Genomic DNA, 22,126 nt, shown 5'->3' on the forward strand with positions numbered 1-22,126 from the left:
TCTCGTAGTGTGCCTTAGTTAACATTACCTATGTTTCACTACAGCTAGGACCTTGCTGCACTTCTTGCTCTACCACTCAATACCCCTTGACTCTCAGCCTGTAAGTGGGCTCCAAAACTAATACTGCTCCCAACATTTATTTCTTTTGCTTACTGGACATCTCCACTTGGATGTCTAAGGATCATATCAAACTTAACGAGTCCAAAATTGATCTTTCCCTCAAATCCTCAAACTTGAATTTCCATGGTCTTCTTCATTCACTTGATGATACTAGTAGAAGACAGGTTCAGAGACAAAATAATTGCTGATAATTCTACTCTTCCAGAAGCTCAGACAAAACAAAAATCCAGGCCGGGTATGGTGGCTCACGCCTGTAATCCCAGCACTTTGGGAGGCCAGGGTGGGTGGATCACAAGGTCAGGAGTTCAAGATAAGCCTGGCCAACATGGTAAAACCCCGTCTCTACTAAAAATACAAAAATTAGCTGGGCATGGCGGCAGGAGCCTGCAGCCCCAGCTACTTGGGAGGCTGTGGCAATAGAATCACTTAAACCAGGGAGGCGAAGGTTGCAGTGAGCCAAGACCATGCCACTGCACTCCAGCCTGGGTGACAGAGTGAGATTGCCTCTCAAAAACAAAACAAAACAAGACAAAACAATACCCTGGTGTCATTGACTCTCTTTCTCCCATACACCATGTACTATAATCTCTACCTTCACAATATTCTGAATTAGACCATTTATTATCACCTTCCTGATTCAACTCATCATCTCTTGCCTAATCAAATGCTGCAATGGCCTCCTAACAGGTCTTTCGTACTCTGCCCCCTCATATCTGATTTATTTTCAACACAGCAGCTAAACTATTCCTTTCAAATATACCTAATACTGTCTTACCTCTGCCTAAAACCCTCGAATGACATCTGATCTAACTGAAGGTCCATAAAATGTTCATAAGGGCCATTAGGAAGGAAGTTAGGAGCCGATTCTGGAATGGGGCTTGTATTAGTTTGCTAATACACTAGGGTTACGATTAAGGTTAGGGTTTGGAGTCTCCCTCACCCATCTTCTACTCGTGTCCCCCTTGATCAGTTAGCTAAAGCTTCACTGGTCCTGTTTCTCTCTCAAATACGCTACTCACACCTTGTCTCAGTGCTTTTGTACTTACCAACTCACCTTTGCAGTGCAGTCTCACCTACATGAGATCAGTGTGCTTTCATTTGCAGCACCCACTCCAAGAGTCCTTATCTCCCTCCCCATCATCTAATACATTATATATTTTTTAGAGTAGGTAATTTGTCTTACTATAATAAAAGCTCAGTGAGAACAGATATTTTTGTCTATTATTTCAATAATGTATACCCCTAGTGCTTAAAAAAGGGCTTGATTCTTAAGGGACATACAATAAATATTTGTGAATACTGATTAATAATGAAAAGCAGTCTTTCTTTGAACTTTAAAGCCTTTAGGCACTATCTGGCTATATTTTTAGTCAACTGAAATATGATACTTTAAAAGTTTGATTTTCGGTAATCCAAAGGAAATATGTTGATACTCTTGAATATATTAGCCTCAGCCTATTAACAATTTCTTTGAAATTAAAAAAAAGACTTTAGGCATTATCATAGATGGCTCTCAAAAACTATCTAGTATCTTAATTTGGTGAAGGTAAATTCAAGGCTGCATACTTGCTGAAGAATTAAAAGATAGAGATAAGGTCTTTTAAAATTAGCGGATATGATAACACTAGAAGTTGAGATTTCTTACTAATTTGTAAAGCTTGATGTATAATTTTAATCTTATTCTATTACAAATGTGATTTCATGTACACTGATGTTGTGGGTATTTAAATGTAGTCAACAGAAAACATATATCAACTACATAATAATCACATAACAATACGAACAGTATAATTTGGCCAAAAAAATTACTAGCCAATACATATATATCTCAACTGGCACTCATTTCCCACAACTATATGACAAAGATATATTAACAAATGAAAATTAGATAAGGTGAACCAAAACAATAATGGTATTATTCTGTCAGTAAAATGACCATATTACTACAGTTAATGAGACACATAAGAATTACAAAACAGAAAAGAAAGTAAAATTGCAACCCAGGTAAGAAATTCATTTTTTTCCTTCCTTTTTTTTTTTTTTTTTTCCTTGGGACAGAGTCTTACTCTGTCACCCAGTCTGGAGTGCAGCAGTGGCACAATCTTGGCTCACTGCAACCTCTGCCTCCTGGGTTTGCAATCCTCCTGCCTCAGCCTCCCGACTGACTTGGATTACAGGCAAGTGCCACCATGCCCAGCTAATTTTGTATTCTTAGTAGAGACAGGGTTTCACCATGTTGGCCAGACTGGTCTCGAACTCCTGACATCAATGATCCACTGATCTCAGCTTCCCAAAGTGCTAAGATTACAGGTGTGGGCCACTGCGCCCAGTTTGAGAAATTCATTTTCATTAATTAAGCAGGCTATGCTATAGTCACAACATAGAAACTTGGAAAGTCCTATTATCATGAATTTGGATGAAATGTAATAATAAAACCTAAATGACATCTTGTTTTGGGGGAAAATACTGGGTTGCAAAAACCTGAAACTTAAATTGAGTTAACTCACAACTTAAAGCTCAAAAATCAAAGTTTTAACATGAAAGAAGCTCCACCTCAATAGCTGCCAGCTTAATCTTAGGAGGCAGATCCAGGGTCTATGCTTATATCATTATTTAGTTTAGTTTATAGATAGTCCTTGATTAGTCCCAATCATTAACTGAGAACCTAATTAGCATCCATCTCTTGGTCTCAAGTTAGCAAAGGGATACATCTTGATAGTGAGAAGTATCTGTTTTATTGGCAAATATGTAACTCTGCAAAGGTATATATGTACACATGGTAAAAAAAATTACTTCAGGTATAACCTACTACACATCTAGGCTATATGATATAGCCTGTTGGTCCTAGGCTACAAACCTGGACAGCATGCTGCTATACTTAACACTGTAAGCAACTCTAACACACAATAGTAATTATTTGTGTATCTAACATAGAAAAGGCACAAGAAAAATACAGTATTTTATTTTATAATCTTACTATGTGGTCCATTCTTGACTAAAATGTTGTTATACAACACATGACTATATTTATGCAAGTGTAGTTGCAAGCCTTATAATCAGGAAGTTTTGTGTATATTTCCTAGATGTTTGAAGTCCAGGTAAGGTGGTTCACACCTGTATTTCCAACATTTTGGGAGGCCAAGGTGAGAGGATCCCTTGAACCCAGGAATTTGAGACCAGCCTGGGGAACATAGCAAAATCCTACCTCTACAAAAAAATACAAAAATTAGCTGAGTGCAGTGGCACACGCCTGTAGTCCCAGCTACTCAGGAGGTTGAGGTGGAAGGATCACCTGAGCCTAAGAGGTTAGGACTGCCGTGAGCCAGGATTGTGCCACTGCACTCCAGCCTGGGCAGCAGAGTGAGACCCTATCACAAAAATGAAAGCAACACAAAATGATGCCTGAAATTCTTGAGAACTTTATTTTCTTAAATTAAAAAGGTAAATTTGATTTACAAGAATTGCTTAGGCACTTCAGAAGAATCTGTTCATTACATTTAAAATACTGCCTAAGTATGTGTATGAATCAACTTATTCAAAAATTCTAAAAAAATTGATGAATATGTAAGTAGTATTAAATATTTGAGAATAATTTAACCTGTTATATTTAATAATGTATAAGTTAAAGTGATTGCTTTATATTTACAAACAAAATACATTCAAGACAAAAAGATCTATAAACATACCTAGTTTGTGTTTAAAATCTGAATGTAATTTAAAACATAAAGTAATTGTCAATGTTCCTTCCACAATTAAAAACTACCCTCAGATACTTAAAAAAAAAATACTAACAATTTTAGTGCCAGGTTTCTGCATCATTTTTAATAAGAGCTACTCATTATTCAATTATCAGCATTAAATAAAGAAATCACTTTAGTATACAAAATGACTTGTCTTAAATTTTCAGTTCTTAAAGCTTACTATTAATATAATCATATTTATTTTTCTTAAAGAGCAGCATTGACAATTGCTTACATATAACATATTATAAATAAAAAATAATTAAACTTTTACCTTATAAGAATAGCTGATATAAAAATTATTCATCTGAGAATAAATTCTTTCATTTTAGGTAACATGCTATTTCAGGAAAGAAAATAAAAAAATCAATGTTAGCAAATTAAAAATACATTAAGCATAAACATTTCTATTTCTTAAAAATTAATGCCCATTTACATGTTACACAAAAATACAGTATGGTATTTTTAAAAACTCAGAGCACAATTAGAAAGAAATTTCAGTGACCAACAGAACAACAATATAAACGATAATAACACCACTTATCCTAAGTAGAATTAATTGTGCTCCTATAAAGCATTGTGAATACTACTAACAAAGCATTTGTCATATATACAGCTAGTTATATAAAAATAATAGCTAGTTATGTAAAGTTATATAAGTAATACATATTTTTTATATAAGTTATATAAGTATCTATCTTATAGATCTGTAAGATCTAACAGGGCCAAACTGATAGTCATCCTTCTCTCTAAAGAATTCATTTCTATAAACATAATCACTAAAATATTTGTTGAAATACACTACTTTAAAAATGTTTTAATGATTAAAACCAAAATGTCGACCTAAGATAATCTGTACCAATTTAAAAGAAAAAATTATTTTAAAGAAAATCCAGTCTTTACTGAGAACTGAAAAAAAAAATTAAAAGCCCACAAAAGTAAACTGTAAAGTACACTCATCATGTTTTTTTCTTGCCTTAATAGTCAGTAAACAGTCACTCAGTAAACTCAGCTTTTACTCTCCTTTTAAAATTTGACCATGGATGGGAAACATAAGATTGGCATTGTTGCTTTTGTCTAATGTGTATTTTTATGTATTTATCTATATTGATATAGAAAAATGTTTTGAGATCAGTAATTTAAGACATTTTAAAGTTAATATGTTCAGAAACATGAACTGTATACTGTAAATAAATATTTGATGTTTTTTCTCCTTTGCTTTCTAGCTCACTTACCCTTGCTTTCCTAAGAATTAAGTTATATTTCTCCTGAGTCAGATTTCGTTACTGTGAAAAAGGGAACATAATTTAATTTAATAACCAAAATATATTCTGAGTATATAAAAACTAAAAAAATTGAGTCTTTTAAAATTGTTTACAAGAGCATGTATTCACATACATTAAAATTAAAGTAACTGAATGAACAAAATAACATGATTGTGACTACTCAACTCAATTATAGAAGGAAGATGACAAAAAATTTATATGCTCCAAGAGTGGTGGAGAAAAAGGTATAGTTTAATTCTTCCACCTCTATAGATATCTGTCATTCTAGCCAGAGTCAAAGAATCAGGCTATTACATAAGATTCTACACACAGTCTTCCTTTAATTATAACAACTAAAACACTTTTGAATTACTTTAAATAAAAGAAATGTAATTTCAAATACTTAATTACCTATGTCTAAAATTATCTAATAAAACAAGGTCTCGTTTCACTTATTATGATCAATGACTGCCACCTAGCGGATATCACTTTCCTCAAGCCTCTATATTGAGATTTCCTAGTGCTTACACTTCAGCTTTTATGGATGACAACTTCCATTCAAAGTGCTTTTTTTAGAAATTGAAAAGGAGAAGCAAGAAACTTTCACATTGCTTTATGTATCTTTTCTATAAACTAGTTACGAATTGGTTTTTTATTTAGACTGGAACATTACATACTTATTTAAGAAGATGACATAAACTTATAGATAACTTCAAAATAAAATTATTCTATCACTATTCTGTTAAATCATAAATTCAAATGCACTGTTTTCGAAAGGTGAAAAAGATGACATACAAACTTATAGTTCAATATATTTCAATACAAACATGCAGGTTCACTTAATTGTTACATAAATTTTTTTTAAAGAAAAGCAAAACACACAACCACAGCATTTCAATTAAGGAGCATAGAAAAATTTCAAGAGCTTTCATGGTCCTCCAGTTACCATTCGAATAGTAAACTTTTTAAACCAAAGTTAAACCAAAGTTAAAATTAAGTGGAGAAGTAAGTCCAGTAAGCAGACTGAACAAGACAAATTCAAAATACTACTCTGTCTTCTTGTGTTCGTTCCCACCAAAGTGTGCTGTTTAAAGTTCCACAACTATTGTCTTCCTCCTCTTGTTCTTTAGTGAGTTCTACAAAAACCTAGGTGAAAAGAAATAAATGAATCCAGTATTCTGTATCTCAAGTATCTCAAAGAACTTTTAACTAAATCAAAAATGGTACAAAGGCTATATCTAGTTATATCAATAAGTATCAAGAGATTTCTTAACATTAACATTATTCAAACAGAGTAAATTATTTCCAAAAAGTACATGCAAAGATGAATAGTATTCTAGAAGACTAATATATTTGTTTTCAAAAAATAATTCATAACTACCTAAACAATGTAATTTCAAACACACTAATATGAAATACTACCATCATGACTCACATTCTTTACAAAATGAAAAAATCTGAGATATTCAAAATAAGCAAATGAAAGCTTGATTTAATCATTCCATATTGTGCACGTCTCAATACACCACTCTACCCTATAGACAGTGTGATCTGTCAATTTAAAATAAGATCAAATTGAAAAATAAAATTTTAAAAATTAGTAAGTGAAGAACCTAAGTTTGATTAAAATTATATAAAGTTTAAGATTACTCTAACATTTTTTCACTGGTTTACAATATCTCTCCCTCTCTAACACAAACCAAAACAATTGATATCAGATACTTTCTTCTATAAAATAATTTTTAAAAATTTAACTTTAGAGGGGAGGATCCAAGATGGCTGAATAGAAACAGCTCTGGAGTGCAGTTCCCAGAAAGAACAATGCAGAGAGTAAGTGATCACTGCATTTCCAAACGAGTTTTCACTGCACACAGATCAGGAGATTCCTGGGCCGAAAAGTGCCAAGAGTTTCCAGCACAGCTGCTTCAGCTGGTGCCGCAGGTTGGTGCAAAGAAACTCACACAAATCTGGGCAGCCATTTCAACTGGCACCTGGAACTCCTAGGAGACAGAGCTGCCCATTCAACTGAAAGGGAGGGACTGAGAAGGGAGCCAGGTGATCTGGCTTGGCAGGTACCATCCCCCACAAAATTAGCAATCTGAAACACTCTGGATTGAGAGTTTTGCAGCAAGTGGAGCTGGACCTGCGATGGTTCAGCTTGGTGCGGGAGGCGGGGGGAGGGTGTCCGCCACTACTGAGGCAGTCCACCAATACCGAGTTAGTTCTAACTGCCTCAAAGAAGTTCACACAGTAGCTGGGTAGAGCCCATGGCACCTCATCAATGCCTCTGCAGGCAGACTGTGACTAAACTATCTCAGTGCAGGGAAGAGCATCTATAAAAAAAGGCAGCAGCACATCAGGAACTTATAAATAAAGCCCGACCTTCTTAGGACAGAGCACCTGGGAAAAGAGGCAGTTATGAGTTCCACTGCAGCAGACTTAAACATACCTGCCCAGCACCTCTGCATGGAACAACATAGCTCCTAGCACAGCACTTGAGCTCCTATAAGGGACAGACTATCTCTTCAAGCAGCTCCCCAACCCCCATATACCCAAAGAGACATCTCATAAAGAAGAGTTCAGGCCGATATCTGGTGGGTACCCTTCTGGGATGAAGATAACAGAAGAAGAAACTGGCAGCAACCTTTACTGTTCTGCAGCCCCCACAGGGGATCCCCAGGCAAGCAGGGTCTGAGGTGGACCTCCAGCAATCCTGCAGCAGAGGGGCCTGACTGTTAGAAGGAAAACTAATAAATAGAAAAAAATAGCTTCAACATCAACAAAAAAGATGTCCACTCAGAGATCTCATCCGAAAGTCACCAACTACAAAGACCACAGGGAGATGAAGCCACAAAGATGGGAAGAAACCAGCACAAAAAGGATAAAAACACCAAAAACTAGAACTCCCCTCCACGTCCAAGGGATCACAACTCTTCACCAGCTAGGAAACAAAGCTGGATGGAGAATGAATCTGATAAATTGAGAGAAACAGGCTTCAGAAGGTGGGTAATAACAAACTTCTCAGAGCTAAAAGAAGACATGCTAACCCAATGCAAAGAAACTAAGAACCTTGAAAAAAGGTTAGATGAAATACTAACTAGAATAAACAGCTTAGAGAAGAATATAAATGACTTGATGGAGCTGAAAAACACAGCACAAGAACTTCGTGAAGCACATACAAGTTACAATAGCCAAATCGACCAAGCAGAAGAAAGGATATCAGAGACTGAATGAAAAATATCAGAAACTCAATGAAATAAAATGAGAAGGCAAGATTAGAGAAAAAACAGTGAAAATAAATGAACAAAGCTTCCAAGAAATATGAGATTATACGAAAAGACCTAATCTAAGTTTGATAGCTGTACCTGAATGTTATGGAGAGAATGAATCCAAGCTGGAAAACACTCTTCAGGATGTTATCCAGGAAATCGTCCTCAACCTAGCAAGCCCAAGGCACATAATCATCAGATTCACCAGGGAAGAAATGAAGGAAAATATGCTAAGGGCAGCCAGAGAGAAAGATCGCGTTACCCACAAAGGGAAGCCCATCAGACTCACAGCAGATCTCTCAGCAGAAACTCTACAAGCCAGAAGAGAATGAGGGCCAATATTCAATATCCTTAAAGAAAAGAACTTTCAACCTAGAATTTCATATCCAGCCAAACTAAGCTTCATAAGTGAAGGAGAAATAAAATCCTTTACAGACAAGCAATTGCTGAGAGATTTCATCACCGCCAGGTCTGCCTTACAAGAGCTCCTGAAAAAGGCACTAAACATAGAAAGGAACAACCAGTACCAGCCATTTCAAAAACATACCAAATGGTAAAGGTCACTAATACACTGAAGAAAATGTGTCAACCAGCAGGCAAAACATCCAGCTAGCATCAAAATGGCAGTATCAAATTCACACATAACAATATTAACCCTAAATGTAAATGGGCCAAATGTCCCAATCAAAAGACACAGACTCGCAAATAGGATAAAGAGTCAAGACCTATCCGTGTGCTGTATCCAGGAAACCCATCTCACATGCAAGGACACACATAGGCTCAAAATAAAGGGATGGAAGAGGATTTATCAAGCAAATGGACAGAAAAAAAAAAAAAAAAAGGAGTTGCAATCCTAGTCTTGGATAAAATGGACTTTAAACCAACAAAGATCAAAAGAGACAAAGAAGGATATTACGTAAAGTAAAAGGATCAATGCAACAAGAAGAGCTAACAATCCTAAATATATATGCACCCAATACAGGAGCACCCAGATACATAAAGCAAGTTCTTAATGACTTACAAAGAGACTTAGACTCCCACACAATAATAGTGGGAGACGTTAACACTCCATTGTCAATATTAGACAGATCAACGAGACAGAAAATTAACAAGGATATCCAGAACTTGAACGACCTAATAGAGATCTACAGTAATCTCCACCCCATATCCACAGAATATACATTTGACCTAATAGAGATCTACAGTAATCTCCACCCCATATCCACAGAATATACATTCTTCTCAGCACCCATTGCACCTACTCCAAAATTGACCACATAATTGGGAGGAAATCACTCCTCAGAAAATGCAAAAGAATAGAAATCATAATACACAGTCTTTCAGACCACAGGGAAATCAAATTAGAACTCAGGATTAAGAAATTAACTCAGAACCACACGACTTCATGGAAACCGAACAACTGGCTCCTGAACAGAGACTGGATAAACAATGAAATGAAGGTAGAAATAAAGATGTTCTTTGAAACCAACGAGAATGAAGACACAATGTACCAGAAGCTCTGGGACACATTTAAAGCAGTGTCTAGAGGAAAATTTAAAGCAATAAATGCCCCAATATGAGAAGCAAGGAAACATCTATAATCGACACCCTATCATCAAAATTGAAAGAGCTAGAGAAGCAAGATAAAAAAAACTCAAAAGCTAGCAGAAGACAAGAAATAACTAAGATCAGAGCAGAACTGAAGGAGACAGAGACACAAAAAAAACCCTTCAAAAAATCAATAAATCCAGGAGCTGGTTTTTTCAAAAGATCAACAAAATAGACAGACTGCTAGCCAGATTAATAAAAAAGAAAAGGAAGAAGAATGAAACAGATGCAATAAAAAACAATAAAGGAGACATCACCATCAATTTCACAGAAATATAAACTATTATCAGAGATTATTACGAACAACTCTATGCACATAAACCAGTAAACCTGGAAGAAATGGATCAATTCCTAGACACTTGCACCTTCCCTAGCCTAAACCAGGAAGAAGATGAAACTTTGAACAGACCAATAACAAGGCTGGAGTTGAGGCAGCAATTAATAGCCTGCCAACCAAAAAAAATCCAGGTCCAGATGGGTTCACAGCCAAATTCTACCTGACGTACAAAGAGGAGCTGGTACCATTCCTTCTAAAACTATTCCAAACAATACAAAAAGAGGGAATCCTTCCCAAATCATTCTATGAGACCAGCATCATCCTGATACCAAAACCAGGCAGAGACTCAACAAAAAAAGAAAACTTCAGGCCAAAATCCATAATGAACATTGACACAAAAATCTTCAATAAAATACTGGCAAACTGATTGCAACAGTACATCAATAAGCTTATCCATCACAATCAAGTAGTCTTCATCCTAGGGATGAAAGCCTGGTTCAACATAAACAGGCCTATAAACGTAATCCACCACATAAACAGAACCAAAGACAAAAATCACATGATTATCTCGATAGATGCAGAGAAGGCCTTTGACAAAATTCAACAGCCCTTTATGCTAAAAACTATCAATAAACTAGGTATCGACAAAATGTATCTCAAAATAATAAAAACTATTTATGACAAACTCACAGCCAATATCATACTGAATTGGCAAAACCTGGAAGCATTCCCTTTGAAATCTGGCACTAGACAAGGATGCCCTCTCTCACCATTCCTATTCAATACGTATTGGAAGTTCTAGCCAGAGCAATTAGGCAAGAAAAAAAAATAAAGGGTATTCAACTAGGAAAGGAGGAAGTCAAACTGTCTCTATTTGCAGATGACAGGATTGTATATTTAGAAAACCCTATCATCTTAGCCCAAAATCTCCTTAAACTGATAAGCAACTTCAGCAAAGTCTCAGGATACAAAATCAATGTGCAGAAATCACAAGCATTCTTATACTCCAATAACAGACTAACAGAGAGCCAAATCATGAGTGAACTCCCATTCACAATTGCTACAAAGAGAACAAAATACCTAGAAGTGCTACTAACAAAGGATGTAAAGGACTTGTTCAAGGAGAACTACAAACCACTGCTCAACAAAATAAGAGAGGACTCAAACAGATGGAGAAACATTCCATGCTCATGGTTAGGAAGAATCAACATCATAAAAATGGCCATATTGCCCAAAGTAATTTATAGATTCAATGCTATCCCTATCAAGCTACCAATGACCTTCGTCACAGAACTGGAAAACACCACCTTAAACTTCATATGGAACCAAAAGAGAGCCTGCATAACCAAGACAATCCTAAGCAAAAAAATAAAGCCAGAGCCATCACACTACCTGACTTCAAACTATACTACAAGGCTACAGTAATCAAAACAGCATGGTACTGGTATGAAAACAGAGATATAGATCAATGGAACAGAACAGGGGCCTTGGAGGCAATACCACACATCTACAACCATCTGATCTTTGACGAACTAGACACAAATAAGCAATGGGGAAAGGATTCCCTGTTTAACAAATGGTGTTGAGAAAACTGACAAGCCATGTGCAGAAAGCAAGAATAGGACTCCTTCCTGACACCTTACCCTAGAATTAACTTCAGATGGATTAAAGACGTAAACATAAGACCTAACACCATAAAAACCCTAGAAGAAAATCTAGGCAAAACCATTCAGGACACAGGCATAGGCAACGACTTCATGACCAAAACACCAAAAGCATTGGCAACAAAAGCCAAAATAGACAAAAGGGACCTAATCAAACTCCACAGCTTCTGCACAGCAAAAGAAACAGTCATTAGAGTGAATCAGCAACCAACAGAATGGGAAAAAATTTTTGCAATCTACCCATCTGACAAAGGGCTGATATCCAGAATTTACAAAGAACTAAAACAGATTTACAAGAAGGGAAACCACCATTCTCAGCAAACTGACACAAGAGCAGAAAATCAAACACCGCATGTTCTCACTCATAGGCGGGTGTTGATCAATGAGAACACATGGACACAGGGAGGGGAGCACTACACACTGGGGTCCGTTGGGGGGAAATGGGGGAGGGACGGGGGTGGGGAGGTGGGAAGAGATAGCATGGGGAGAAATCACAGATACAGGTGAGGGGACGGAAGGTAGAAAACTACACTGCCATGTGTGTACCTATGCAACAATCTTGCATGTTCTTCACATGTACCCCAAAACCTAAAATGCAATTAAAAAAAAAAAAAAAAGGAAAAACAAGCCCATTCAAAAGTGGGTGAAGGATATGAACAGACACTTTACAAAAGAAGACATACATGAGGGCAACAAACATATGAAAAAATGCTCATCATCACTGGTCATAAGAGAAATGCAAATCAAAACTACATTGAGATACCATGTCATGCCAGTTCGAATTGTGAACATTAAAAAATCTGGAGACAACAGATGCTGCAGAGGATGTGGAGAAAAAGGAACACTTTTACACTGTTGGTGGGAGTGCAAATTAGTTTAACCATTGTGGAAGACAGTGTGGTGACTCCTCAAGGACGTAGAAATAGAAATTCCATTTGACCCAGCAATCCCATTACTGGGTATATATCCAAAGGATTATAAATAGTTCTACTGTAAGGACACATGCACACGAATGTTCATTTCAGCACTGCTTACAATAGCAAAGACCTGGAACCAAACTAAATGCCCATCGATCACAGACTGGACAGGGAAAATGTGGCACATATACATCATGGAATATTATGTAGCCATAAAAAATGATGAGTTCGTGTCCTTTGTAGGGACATGGATGAACCCGGAAACCATCATTCTCAACAAACTGACACAAGAACAGAAAATCAAACACTGCATGTTCTCACTCATAGGCGGGTGTTGAACAATGAGAAGAACACATGGACAAAGGGAGGGGAGCATCAAACACTGAAGTCTGTTGGGGGGAAATAGGAGAGGGACAGTGGGGGATGGAAAGTTGGGGAGAGATAGCATGGAGAGAAATGCCAGATATAGGTGAAGGGGAGGAAGGCAGCAAATCACGCTGCCATCTGTGTACCTATGCAACTATCTTGTATGTTCTTCACATGTACCCCAAAACCTAAAATGCGATTAAAAAAAAACATAAAAAGAAAAAAGACCTAACACCATAGAAACCCTAGGAAAAAACCTAAGCAAAACCATTCAGGACAAAGGCATAGGCAAGGACTTCATGACTAAAACACCAAAAGCACTGGCAACAAAAGCCAAAATAGACCAATGGGATCTAATTAATCTCTAGAGCTTCTTTACAGCAAAAGAAATAATCATTAGAGTGAACTGGCAACCAACGGAATGGGAAAAAATTTTTGCAATCTACCCATCTGACAAAGGGCTCATATCCAGAATCTACAAAGAACTAAAACAGATTTACAAGAAAAAAGGCAAACAAACCCATCCAAAAGCAGGCAAAGGATGTGAACAGACACTTTTCAAAAGAATACATATATGAGGTCAACAAATACATGAAAAAATGCTCATCATCACTGGTTATTAGAGAAATGCAAATCAAAACCACACTGAAGTACCACCTCACACCAGTTAGAATGGCGATCATTAAAAAATCTGGAGACAACAGATGCTGGAGAGGATGTGGAGAAATAGGAATAATTTTACACTGTTGGTGGGAGTGTAAATTAGTTCAACTATTGTGGAAGACTGTGTGGCGATTCCTCAAGGACCTAGAAATAGAAATTCCATTTGACCCAGCAATCCCATTAGTGGGTATATACCCAAAGGATTATAAATCGTTCTATTATAAAGACACATGCACACATATGTTCATTGTGGCACTGTTTACAATAGCAAAGACCTGGAACCAACTCAAATGCCCACTGATGAGAGACTGAAAAAGGAAAATGTGGCACATATACACCATGGAATACTATGCAGCCATAAAAAACAGTGAGTTTGTTTCCTTTGTAGGGACATGGATGAATCTAGAAACCATCATTCTCAGCAAACTGACACAAGAACAGAAAATCAAACACTGCATGTTCTCGCTCATAGGTGGGTGTTGAACAACAAGAACACATGGACACAGGGAGGGGAGCATCACACACTGGGGTCTGTCAGTGGGGCAGGGGAGGCACAGGAGATTGGGGAGGTTGGGGAGGGATAACATGAGGAGAAATGGCAGATATAGGTGACGGGGGGATGGAGGCAACAAAGCACGTTGCCATATATGTACCTATGCAATGATCCTGCATGATCTGCACATATACCCCAGAATTTAAAGTACAATAAAAAAAAAATTTAACTTTATGGTACCTGTTCCAATGTTGCTTGAGAAAAGCTATATTCTTCAATGGCAAATGCATGTTTAGCTATTAAAATATAAAAACAGTATGTATATTACTTAACAATATTTGAAAAAATGGCAATGACTACTAAAGTGGCTAACAATCTGTTTTAAAAAATCTATGTAATCAACTCACTTAAATTTGAAGCTGCCAAAACATGTTATTTTTCTCTTACTTCCTTTCTCTTCCCCATACCTATAATTCCTCCATAGCCCTAAGTTCTACGTTTAATGTTACTTGTCTTATTGTACTTTCTCTCTATTATCTTTTTCCTGGTGATTCTTTTCCTGCCTTCTTTTGATCCCTGCTCTCTTATCTCCCATTCTCCAACTCCACTGTAGCCTATTCTTGCTTCTTGAACTACATTCTGGATATTGGTCTTATTTTTAAAAACTTTTCTTTTCTTTCTTTTTCTTTTTTTTTTTTTTTTAAGACAAGGTCTTTCTTTGTTGCCCAGGCTGGTATACAGTGGCACAATCATGGCTGACTGCAGCCTTGACCTCCACCTCAGCCTCCTGAGTAGCTGGGACTAAAGGCACATGCCACCATACTCGGCTAATTTTAAAAATTATTTTGTATAAACAGGGTCTCACTATGTTGCCCAGGCTGATCTTGAACCCTGGGCTTACAGGATCCTCCTGCCTCAGCCTCCCAAAGTACTGAGATTATAGGTGTAAACCATCATGCCTGGCCCATAAACTTTTCTGTATTTATTTCAGATTCCTTTGCAATATAAAGTAATACCAAACTTCTGTTGTTCTATTCATTCCTTTAATTTAATTTTCCATAAGTAGTTGAGGTGTTCTCTTTGGTCATAAAGAAATCACCAGGAGGCCGGGCGCACTGGCTCACACCTATAATCCCAGCACTTTGGGAGGCCAAGGCAGGTGAATCACAACGTCAGGAGTTTGAGATCAGCCTGGTCAACATGGTGAAATCCCATTTCTACTAAAAATACAAAAATCAGCCAGGCATGGTGGCAGCCGCCTGTAATCCGAGCTACTCAGGAGGCAGAGGCAGGAGAATCGCTTGAACCCAGGAGGCGGAAGTTGTAGTGAGTCAAGATGGTGCCATTGTACTCCGGCCTAGGCAACAAGAGAAAGACTGTCTCAAAAACAAAAAGAAAGAAATCACCAGGAAAGCAGAACTTTACCTGACTATGTGAATACATGTATTACGGACACAAAAATAATTAATTAGTGTTCTTCGCAAAAGAAAATCCATGAATCCATAGCTGTGACAAGAATATATATAGTATCAGGAAATCTTTTTGTATTCAATAATCACATAAAGAACAATCATAAAATTTTGCAGTTATTTTGAAAATTATTAATGAACCTTATACATAAACATAGGTTGTTTCACAGTTTATAAATGCCATAAAATAATCTGCATATGAATACCTGATTCTTCCAGGAGGTGATCTCCCTCAACTGTCACCAGCATATATATATATTTATCCTACGTGCCACTTATTTTAATAATGCCAAGATTCTATAAGTTCTTCCTTAAAACTTTGGGGAATGCCCACTCTCCTACACTTAGACTTCTCTTCATCACTGGAGTCTTGATAATGCTGCTGCTTCTATGGACCAGTATGAACTAAGGATTCAAGAAACTCAGAGCTCCTGCCACTGGACTAACTGCAAAGACTCGATAATTAAGCTGGCCTTTCTCATAAATGCAATGTGAAAAACTGTGTCACCGCTCTCTAAATATTGTAAAAGGTTTATATTACAATAGAGTATATCCACAAAATCCCTACCACATTAGTGTTTACCTGTGTCTTACATTAAATAAAAAAAAGGCTATCTTTTTATCTGCCATAGTTTCTAAAATAAACTAAGTCCCTAGTTTTAAACATTTTAAATAAAATGCTTTCATAATTTGAGAGCCATGACATAAATGTTTTTCAAATACTACTTACCTTCTTCCAGCTTAAAAAAAGATTGTGAAAGGGACTGAACATCTTCCTTAGGAATTTTATAAGCCAAAATAGAAGAAAAACTGAAAACAAAGATAAAATATGGAAAAAATTAAAAATTACTATTATTATGTTCTAAAGCTCAACAAAGCTTAACATGTTTAAAGTTCAAAATTAAATTTAATAATCAATTTTGATATTTACTTAGATAAAAATTGTTTAAAATAACATTTTCATGCAAATCAAAATAACTCAATGCTACTAAGAATGTTAAAAAAAATTAAATACTGAAAAATATTGAAAAATCTAATACTAAGGTAGATATAAAACACAAGCCATCAGACTTCATTAGTCCAGTATTGGTGATAATACAGAAATATATATATATATATTCACACACACACAGAGAAATACATATATGGCCTATGAATAAAAAGATGATTTTTTTACTTAATCCTTAATATAATAACTTTTTATAATCTTTGCTTTATAAAGAAATATAACCATGTTTTAAAAAATTTTACCTTTCCTGACGGCTTGCATTTGGGAAAATATACTGAATTTCTCTTTGAAGGCGGTCTACTTCTAGGTTTTCTACCCAGTCCTTCAATTTAATTTCCAAAAAGTAGCCTTTTCCATATTTACTCTTTAGATGTTGTACTGTTCCAATACATCTGAAGTAATTTTTTTAAAAGAAAGCTCAGACATAAAATGACAGTTTCAAAGAATAATTTCTCACATATATCACTATATTTTTAAAAAACATATCTTTACATTTAGAGAAAAATTGCAAAGAGAATGCAGCATCCCCATACACTCTTCATCCAGTTTCAGTTTCTCTAATCTTTTCATCTTACATTACCATGGTCAATTGGTCAAAACTGAGACACCAACACTGGTACATTTCTTGTCACTGAACTCCATACTTTATTTAGATTTCACCAATTTTCCACTATTGTCCTTTGCTTTTTCCAGGATCTGTCCAGGATACCACAGTGTTCTTAGCTGTCATGTCACCTTAGTCTCTAACTGTGGTGACAGTTTCTTATTCTTTTTCATGATTTTGACAGTTTTGAGAAGTACTGGTCAGGTGTCTGGTAGAAGGTCCCTCAATTTGAATTAGTCTGATATTTTTCTCATGATTAGACTTGGGTTATGGGTTTTGGAAAGAATATCACACAGCTATGGTACTTTCCCCATCATATTGCATCAGTGAATACATGGTATCTGTACAACATTATTTAGTTAAGGTAGTATTTTCCAGCTTTCTCAACTGTGAAGTTACTGTTTTCCTTCTGTAGTTTATTTTTTACAAGAAACCAGCTAAGTCCAGTCCAAACTTGGGGGATAGGAGATTTAACCTCCTCCCTTGAAGGAGGTATTATCTACATATATTATTTAGAGTTGTTTTCTAAGGAAGATCCACCTCTTTTCTCACACTTATTTCTTTACTCAATTATTTATGTAAGTATAAACTCACATATTTCTTTCATATTTGTGTTCTATAATTAATCCAACATATAACAATTTCTTAAAATAACAAGTATAATGCCTAAAAATAGTATTACAAGTTACTGAAATAGTAATAAATTCAAATTCAAAGTAAACTAGTCATATTCGTTAAAAACTCAACATTCTTCCAAGTTAATCTATAAAAAGCTAACGCAAAAACTAAAATATTTAACATTTAAATTACTAAATATTACCATGTTTTTGAAATGATGACATTCAAAATCCAGCCCCCACCCTCTTCCCCTAAATGGCATGCTATTTAAGACATCGACCTTAACTGGCCAGACACCATGATAGCTACTCGATCACAGACAGCCTCTGCCTCCTCCATATAATGAGTGGTCAGAATAGCAGCCCGCTTTTTGTTTTTAAATGCAGTTCGAATTGCTCGCCTATAAAACACAAATAAAATAAAATAAAGAGAGGAACACATCTGTTTGTAAAAAAAAAAAAAAAAAAATAGGCTTTTAAAAATCCAACTGGTTGGTGAATTAAGTAAATTAAAACTTCTAAATATCAATTGCTGTGGTTATTACATCCTGCCCAACTATGGCTTTTATATTCTAATTTATTTTCCCTTCATTTTGAAAGCTTGTCAAGTGAAAAAAAAAATCTATAATTTCAAATGTTAATATGGGCTAAAAGTATGACAACAAATAAACTTTAAAATTGATGCCTTTTCATGTTACAACCAAAACAGGCTTTGAATCATAAGAAAACCTTAACATGCATACAAACCAAACTTTACACTTTATAGACATGGAAGCAGAAGCTTAAAGAGTTGTTCAAGGCTGAGCGCAGTGGCTCACACCTGTAATTCTAGCACTTCAGGAGGCCGAGGGGGGTGGATCACCTGAGGTCGGGAGTTTGAGACCAGCCTGGCCAACATGGTGAAACTCCATCTCTACTAAAGATACAAAAACTTAGCCAGGAGTGGTGGCACGTGCCTGTAATCCCAGCCATTCAGGAGGCTGAGGCAGGAGAATCACTTGAACCTGGGAGGCAGAGGTTGCAGTAAGCCAAGATCATGCCATTGCATTCTAGCCTGGGTGACATGGCGAGACTCCATCTCAAAACAAAACAAAACAAAAATTAGCTGAGCATGGTGGCTCTTGCCTGTAGTCCCAGCTACTTGGAAGGCTGAGGCAGTAGAATTGCTTGAGCCTGAGAGGCAGAGGTTGCCATGAGCCAAGATTGTACCACTGCACTCCAGTTTGGGTGACAGAACAAGACTCCATCTCAAAAAAAAAGAGTTGTTCAACTAATTAGTACTTTACATGCACTGCATAATGACATATCAGTCAATGATGAAAAATATTTCCAACCATGATCCCATAAGATTATAATACTGTATTTTTACTATATCTTTTCTATGTTTAAAAATGTCTAGATACACAAATATCATCGTGTTACAACTCTCTACAATATTCAGTGCAGTGACATGCTCTACAGATTTATAGCCTAGAAGCAATAGGCTATACCACATAGTCTAGGTAGGTAGTAGGCTATAACCACCCAGAGGTTTATGTAAGTACACTCCATTATGTTTGCACAATGACAAAATCACCTTTCTCAGAATGTATCTCTGTCATTAGGCAATGCATCACCGTACTAGAAAGAGTCCCAACATGAATTCAAGACAGCATGATTATGGGAAAGATTATTTATATGTGAAATAACTAGAAAAAGCCTTAAAAACTATACAGAACACTAGAACTCCTTATCTTAATAATTACCCATATGCTCATTTCTGTTCTGGAATATATAAAATATTATGAACACTTCATGAAAAATATGGCAAAGTTTTAAAAGCTTAATGAAATCTCTAAATCTATTTAATTTTTAATTACTATTACATCCTTTGAATAGAATTTAAAATCAAGACATACATATAAATAACATAAAACTATTATAATAAAAGAAACTATTATTTTATTCTAAAGTATGATGTACTTTGTCACAAGTATCATACTTACCACATGTGCTGTTTGGCTTTAGGATCCATACCTGTAGATGGTTCATCTAGCAAAGTAATCTGAGGATTCCCTAGCATACTTAGAGCAAAACACAACTACATGGAAAGAAAAAGATGGGTGGGGAATTAACAAACGTTCATTATAAGGAAATCTATCAAGACGATATCAGGTACTAAACTATCAATAAAAAAAATACAGACATTATTTGGTGTTTAATGAAAGTACCTTTCGTTTGATTCCGGCAGGTAGTTTCTTTACAGTTTTCCGAAGATGTTCTTTTAAGTCAAGTGCATTTGTTATTCTGCAAAACGAACAATACAAAATGAGTAAACCATGATACATAAACATAAATATCAATTGTGTGTGATCTCTGATGCTGTTTTCTCTAGAATAATTACTCAGTTGAAGCTATTATAAGTAGGTAAGGGCAAAATTCTCCAATTATGTCATTTTAAATAAATTAATATCTTGATAAAATAGTTCACTTTGAATTAAATAAGTTTCATGACACAGGTACATTCATTATGTAACTAGAAAAATTACCTTTTTTATAGTTATCATAATTTATAGCCATCAATGTATTTTCACATACCATAAAGAATATGTGAAAAAGTAATGAACATTTTCTATAAAAATTACTGTCCACAGAAATGCTTGTTATGAAATTCAAAAAATATGAAATGTAAATATTTCCCCAAAGTAATCAAAGGAATTTAAAGACAATCATTTTACCGACTTATGATTTCTTTCATGTCACTTGCACTCATTCCTTTTATAGCTCCATAAATTTCAAAATGTTCCTGCAGTGTAGTATCTGGCCACAAAGGGTTTATCTGAGGACAGTAACCCATACACTTTATTGAATCATCTTCTTCACTTGTCTCTGAAGAATAATCTCCCAAAAATACCTAAAGAAACACAAACTAATTTTTACTATCTTTGCTTAATTTACATTGTGAAGGGAGTGGCAAGTACATGAATCAAAACCCCTTTCTACAGCCAGAGTAATGTCAAGTCAGAGTTGTACTCCTTTATTATTATTACTATTAATATTAATATTAAGCAACAGAGACTACAAACATGCGCTACCATGCCTGGCTATTATTTTTCCTTTTTTGAATTTTAGTAGAGACAAGGTCTTACTATATTGCCCAGGCTAGTCTCAAGCAATCCTCCTGCCTCAGTGTCCCAAATGTTGGGATTACAGGGGTCAGCCACGGTATCCAGTCAGATGTTTTACTCCTTTTTGATGATGGAAGGACATATATAGCTAAGTCAGAGTTTAAAGACATGGTCAGAAAGGGTAATGCAGAGTCGGATGAAAAAGAAAGCTATAATTCTAATAATCAGGGGGCTTCACTGGAAGGTGACATTTGAACCAAAGAGGTAAGTGAATTTAGTGTACGTATTTCTAAGGCATAAGGTATAGCCAAACAAAGAAAACATTTTGGACAAAAACCTGAAGCATACTCTTTTGTATGCTTGTCATTTTCCAGTGTGGCTAGCATAAAGTAAGCAAGGGGAGAAAAGCAGGAAATGGGATCAGGGTAGTTTCGTGAAGTATCTACAAAGTGGCGAGTGAGATGTTTACAATCAAAGACTAGCTGATGGCAGGTCAAAACAAGCTCCCAAATCTCCTGGAGCTAATAAAACTGTCTTCCATTAAGTTGGCAGACAAATAACTCATGCATGTAAGCATTACAGAAGCAGAAATATTGTATATGTGTGCGTCTACACGTGTATGAAAATTTCACCAAGTACATTATTTTTGCAGATAACCAAAAAGATCATAATTTGATCAAGCTATACAAAAAATGCTAAAAATATACAATAAAATTGAATATCAAATCCTAATTTGTCTTAAAAGTTTATCTTAATTAAAAATATAAATCATATTCAATATATCCCACACTCCTACACATCATACCTTTCCTGAAGTGGGTTCAATATCACCAACCAGAATATTAATAATTGTACTTTTGCCAGCACCATTTGGACCCAACAGTCCTAAGATCTCTCCTAAAGAAATTGAAAGAAAAAAAATCATAATAAAATCAAAC

The 22,126-nt window shown here is 35.7% G+C and overlaps 1 protein-coding gene across 3 annotated transcripts in view; it reads right to left on the reverse strand.

Annotated features, from left to right (window-relative positions):
* ABCA5 (ATP binding cassette subfamily A member 5) overlaps window positions 1-22,126 on the reverse strand; it is a 108,520-nt gene that overhangs the window by 6,468 nt on the left and 79,926 nt on the right. For 2 of the 3 annotated variants that reach the window (XM_039475831.2, XM_074388889.1), the window contains 9 exons: window positions 21,994-22,085; window positions 20,799-20,974; window positions 20,292-20,367; window positions 20,067-20,161; window positions 18,363-18,482; window positions 17,103-17,252; window positions 16,582-16,661; window positions 14,623-14,678; window positions 5,360-6,271 (listed from right to left, as the gene is read on the reverse strand). In XM_039475831.2, coding sequence (XP_039331765.2) covers window positions 6,164-6,271; window positions 14,623-14,678; window positions 16,582-16,661; window positions 17,103-17,252; window positions 18,363-18,482; window positions 20,067-20,161; window positions 20,292-20,367; window positions 20,799-20,974; window positions 21,994-22,085 — 953 coding nt within the window. In that variant the 3' untranslated portion in view covers window positions 5,360-6,163. Of the gene's footprint in view, window positions 1-4,134; window positions 4,201-5,095; window positions 5,147-5,359; window positions 6,272-14,622; window positions 14,679-16,581; window positions 16,662-17,102; window positions 17,253-18,362; window positions 18,483-20,066; window positions 20,162-20,291; window positions 20,368-20,798; window positions 20,975-21,993; window positions 22,086-22,126 lie in introns of those variants that run through there. The other variant, XM_074388890.1, reaches the window with a different exon arrangement.

This window comes from Saimiri boliviensis, chromosome 17 (assembly GCF_048565385.1).
Source record: "Saimiri boliviensis isolate mSaiBol1 chromosome 17, mSaiBol1.pri, whole genome shotgun sequence".
Classification (NCBI taxonomy): Eukaryota; Metazoa; Chordata; class Mammalia; order Primates; family Cebidae; genus Saimiri; species Saimiri boliviensis.